The 2,739-nt window shown below is 36.1% G+C and overlaps 1 protein-coding gene across 1 annotated transcript; it reads left to right on the forward strand.

Annotated features, from left to right (window-relative positions):
- Nucleotides 1–1,082: 1,082 nt before the first annotated feature.
- Nucleotides 1,083–1,794, forward strand: LOC120217691 (agamous-like MADS-box protein AGL29). Its single transcript, XM_039214761.1, has one exon. It carries the CDS (start codon nucleotides 1,151–1,153, stop codon nucleotides 1,685–1,687), a length of 537 nt encoding a protein of 178 aa, XP_039070692.1. The 5' UTR covers nucleotides 1,083–1,150; the 3' UTR covers nucleotides 1,688–1,794.
- The last annotated feature ends 945 nt before the right edge of the window (nucleotides 1,795–2,739 follow it).

Raw genomic sequence — 2,739 nt, forward strand, 5'->3', positions numbered from 1 at the left:
AATTGAAACAAATCCTTCCTATAATATTATAAATAATTATAATAAAATTAGTATAGAAACTCGAATAACTCGACTTGACTCTAGAAAATTTCAAGTTAAGTTTGAGCTGTAACATACGACTTGTCAACTCGAATAACTTAACATTTTTTAACTCGACTCGACCGAATGCTCACCCTACTTTCAGATAATAATATTTTCTACCTCGGATTGTACAATACTCAGATGTTAACTTTTTGTTGACTAAAGACCATGCATAATCCGGATCCATATATGCTTCCAGTGTAATGTTTGGGTTCATTTGATGTTTGAACTAAATTCCTTTACTGCTTTGAGATGTGATTCTTTCGGATTATGCATAAGTTATACAAAGACTATATCTAATCTTGCGCGTCAAATAAATTAACTTTTCAATCAACCTTCGATAAGACCCTCTACCCACCAGAGGTTCTTCTAGTGCATGATATAACCCATGATCACACTTGATTGGCGTCTTAACTAGTTTGCAACCCATCTTCCACATTTCTTCCTATAATAATTTAAATTTGAAGATTGATATAAAATATTTTAAACTTTTAGGATTAATTTAAAGTGAGGATCATAATTTGAAGATAGATATAGAATATTTTAAAATTTAACGATCAATTTAAAATGAAAATAATAATTTCGAGACATATGTGCAATTATCTTAAAGGGTAATACATCTTCCTTAAAATGGGATTTTTCATTTGGGTGGGATAAGTATGAAAAGAGTTGGGTATATTTGCCTTTAAAACAGAAAGATGGCTGTGGCTGAACAAGTTTCCTAAATAGGATTACGTTGGCTGTGGCTGTGGCTGACCAAATGGCATCACTAGTGTGCCCACATATATTATATAGAAGGGGAGGATTAGCTCAAAATTGAATTGCTTACTAAATTTGACACCTCTAAAGGAGAATTAAATGGTGCCAACAAGACAATGTAAAGTTCTATAATTATTGGACTAACCCAAATTAGAAAACATGTTTAAATTCTTTGCATGTCGGGAAAAATAATTTGGTATTTAGCATTGTCAAAATAAATTAGAAATATTTCCAATTCAATTTACCCCTTATAAATGGTGACCCCTTGAGCAAATTTTTATGCATTGAAAATATTTCTGAGAAGGAAACCATGGGTAGGCGAAAAATCGAGATGAAAATGGTGATGGATAGCAGCTCGAGGCAAGTGACTTTCTCGAAGCGCCGAACAGGGCTGTTCAAGAAAGCGAACGAGCTCGCCACCCTTTGCGGCGCTCAAGTAGCCATCGTGGTTTTCTCCCCCGGCGGCAAGCCTTACTCGTTCGGGCATCCGAACGTCGAGACGGTGGCGGAGCGGTTTCTAAGTCAGGGCGGGAGACCGAAAGTTTCTATTCCGGATCAAGTTGTTGATCAGTCGGCTGAAGTTAGAAAGCTCGGTCGACAACTCAACGCCCTTCTCAAGCGGCTGCAGGCGGAGATGAAGGAAGGAGAGATGCTCGAAGAGGCGATCACGGCTAGGCGTCAAAAACTGAAGCACCGAAAACCTGCTAACGAACTCAACGTGGATGAGCTTTTGGAGATGAAGGAATCAATGGAGAAGCTTCGTGAGAAAATCAGAGGTCGGATTAGTGAGTTGGAAGCATCGTATTCTTTGCTGCTGCTGTCAAAAATGGCCGTCCAACAAGCTTGAATCATAAATAACTGGCTAAAAACACCATGCTTTTAGATCTCTGAAATCAAAATGCACAGGTAGATGGTGGTTTGTTCTTGAAAAGAATTTGATCCAAATTTCCCAAAGTAAAACAGAATTCGTAAACAATCGGAAACAATTCAAGGTTACAATGCCCAAACCTCATATTTTATTGTCTTCCACGTCGCACCACGTGCCATTTCAATCTGAAACCCATTTGCAGCATTCGCTTATTATATGTTAGAGACAGAAAGACAGATTCAATTGCTAAATTAAGATTTGTGTTCCCAAACTATGACATGCATCACACACAGACTTTATACTCGGATTATACTCTTGAAATCCCTTTCAAATCAGAGATGGACGATATCTCCTAAAAAAATTAAATTATTATATATTTTAAATATTTTATTTATAATTTTTTTAAATAAAATATATAAATGGTCCCCGATTTTAAGAATTATTTTGTTACGTCTTTTGACTATTAAAAGTTATAAAATGATTCTCTAACTATATAGTGTTGCTTTATTGAGTCCCTCGACTATTAAAACACTCGACTATTCATATATTTCAAATTTGTCATTTTCTGTTAAAAAGTGATGGTCGTCTGAGTTGAACTCTAACTTGTTGACTGATTTATTATAAAATGAGAAAATAACCTCAGTGACCAAAAATGCCTTATAATATACGATTTTAACCAACTTTTTTTGGATTCGCCAAAATGACCAACTAAATCGCAATGCGATCGATAATTCGCAACTCGATCTCCGGTATCGCAAATCAGTTTCCAGATTCGCAACGCGATTCTGACTATCGCGTTGCGATTTTCCAAATTCGCGTTGCGATTTTCCTAATTCGCAATGCGAATACGTAAATCGCAATGCGAATCTGACTATCGCAATGCGATTTACATAGCGTCATTCGTATTAACGCGTATTTTTTTTTTCAAATTCCAAACACGAATTTCTTAATATATCGGAAACTGAACCGTCCACAGTATATCCCGTAATCGCAACTCATAACCTAAAACCTAAAATCACAATTCAGTCCCA

This window comes from Hibiscus syriacus, unplaced genomic scaffold, assembly GCF_006381635.1.
Source record: "Hibiscus syriacus cultivar Baekdansim isolate YM2019G1 unplaced genomic scaffold, ASM638163v2 tig00000773_pilon, whole genome shotgun sequence".
Taxonomy (NCBI): Eukaryota; Viridiplantae; Streptophyta; class Magnoliopsida; order Malvales; family Malvaceae; genus Hibiscus; species Hibiscus syriacus.

Excerpts from the sequence above, each read along its gene's own strand:
- LOC120217691 (XM_039214761.1), top strand. The coding sequence starts at position 1,151 with ATGGGTAGGCGAAAAATCGAGATGAAAATGGTGATGGATAGCAGCTCG.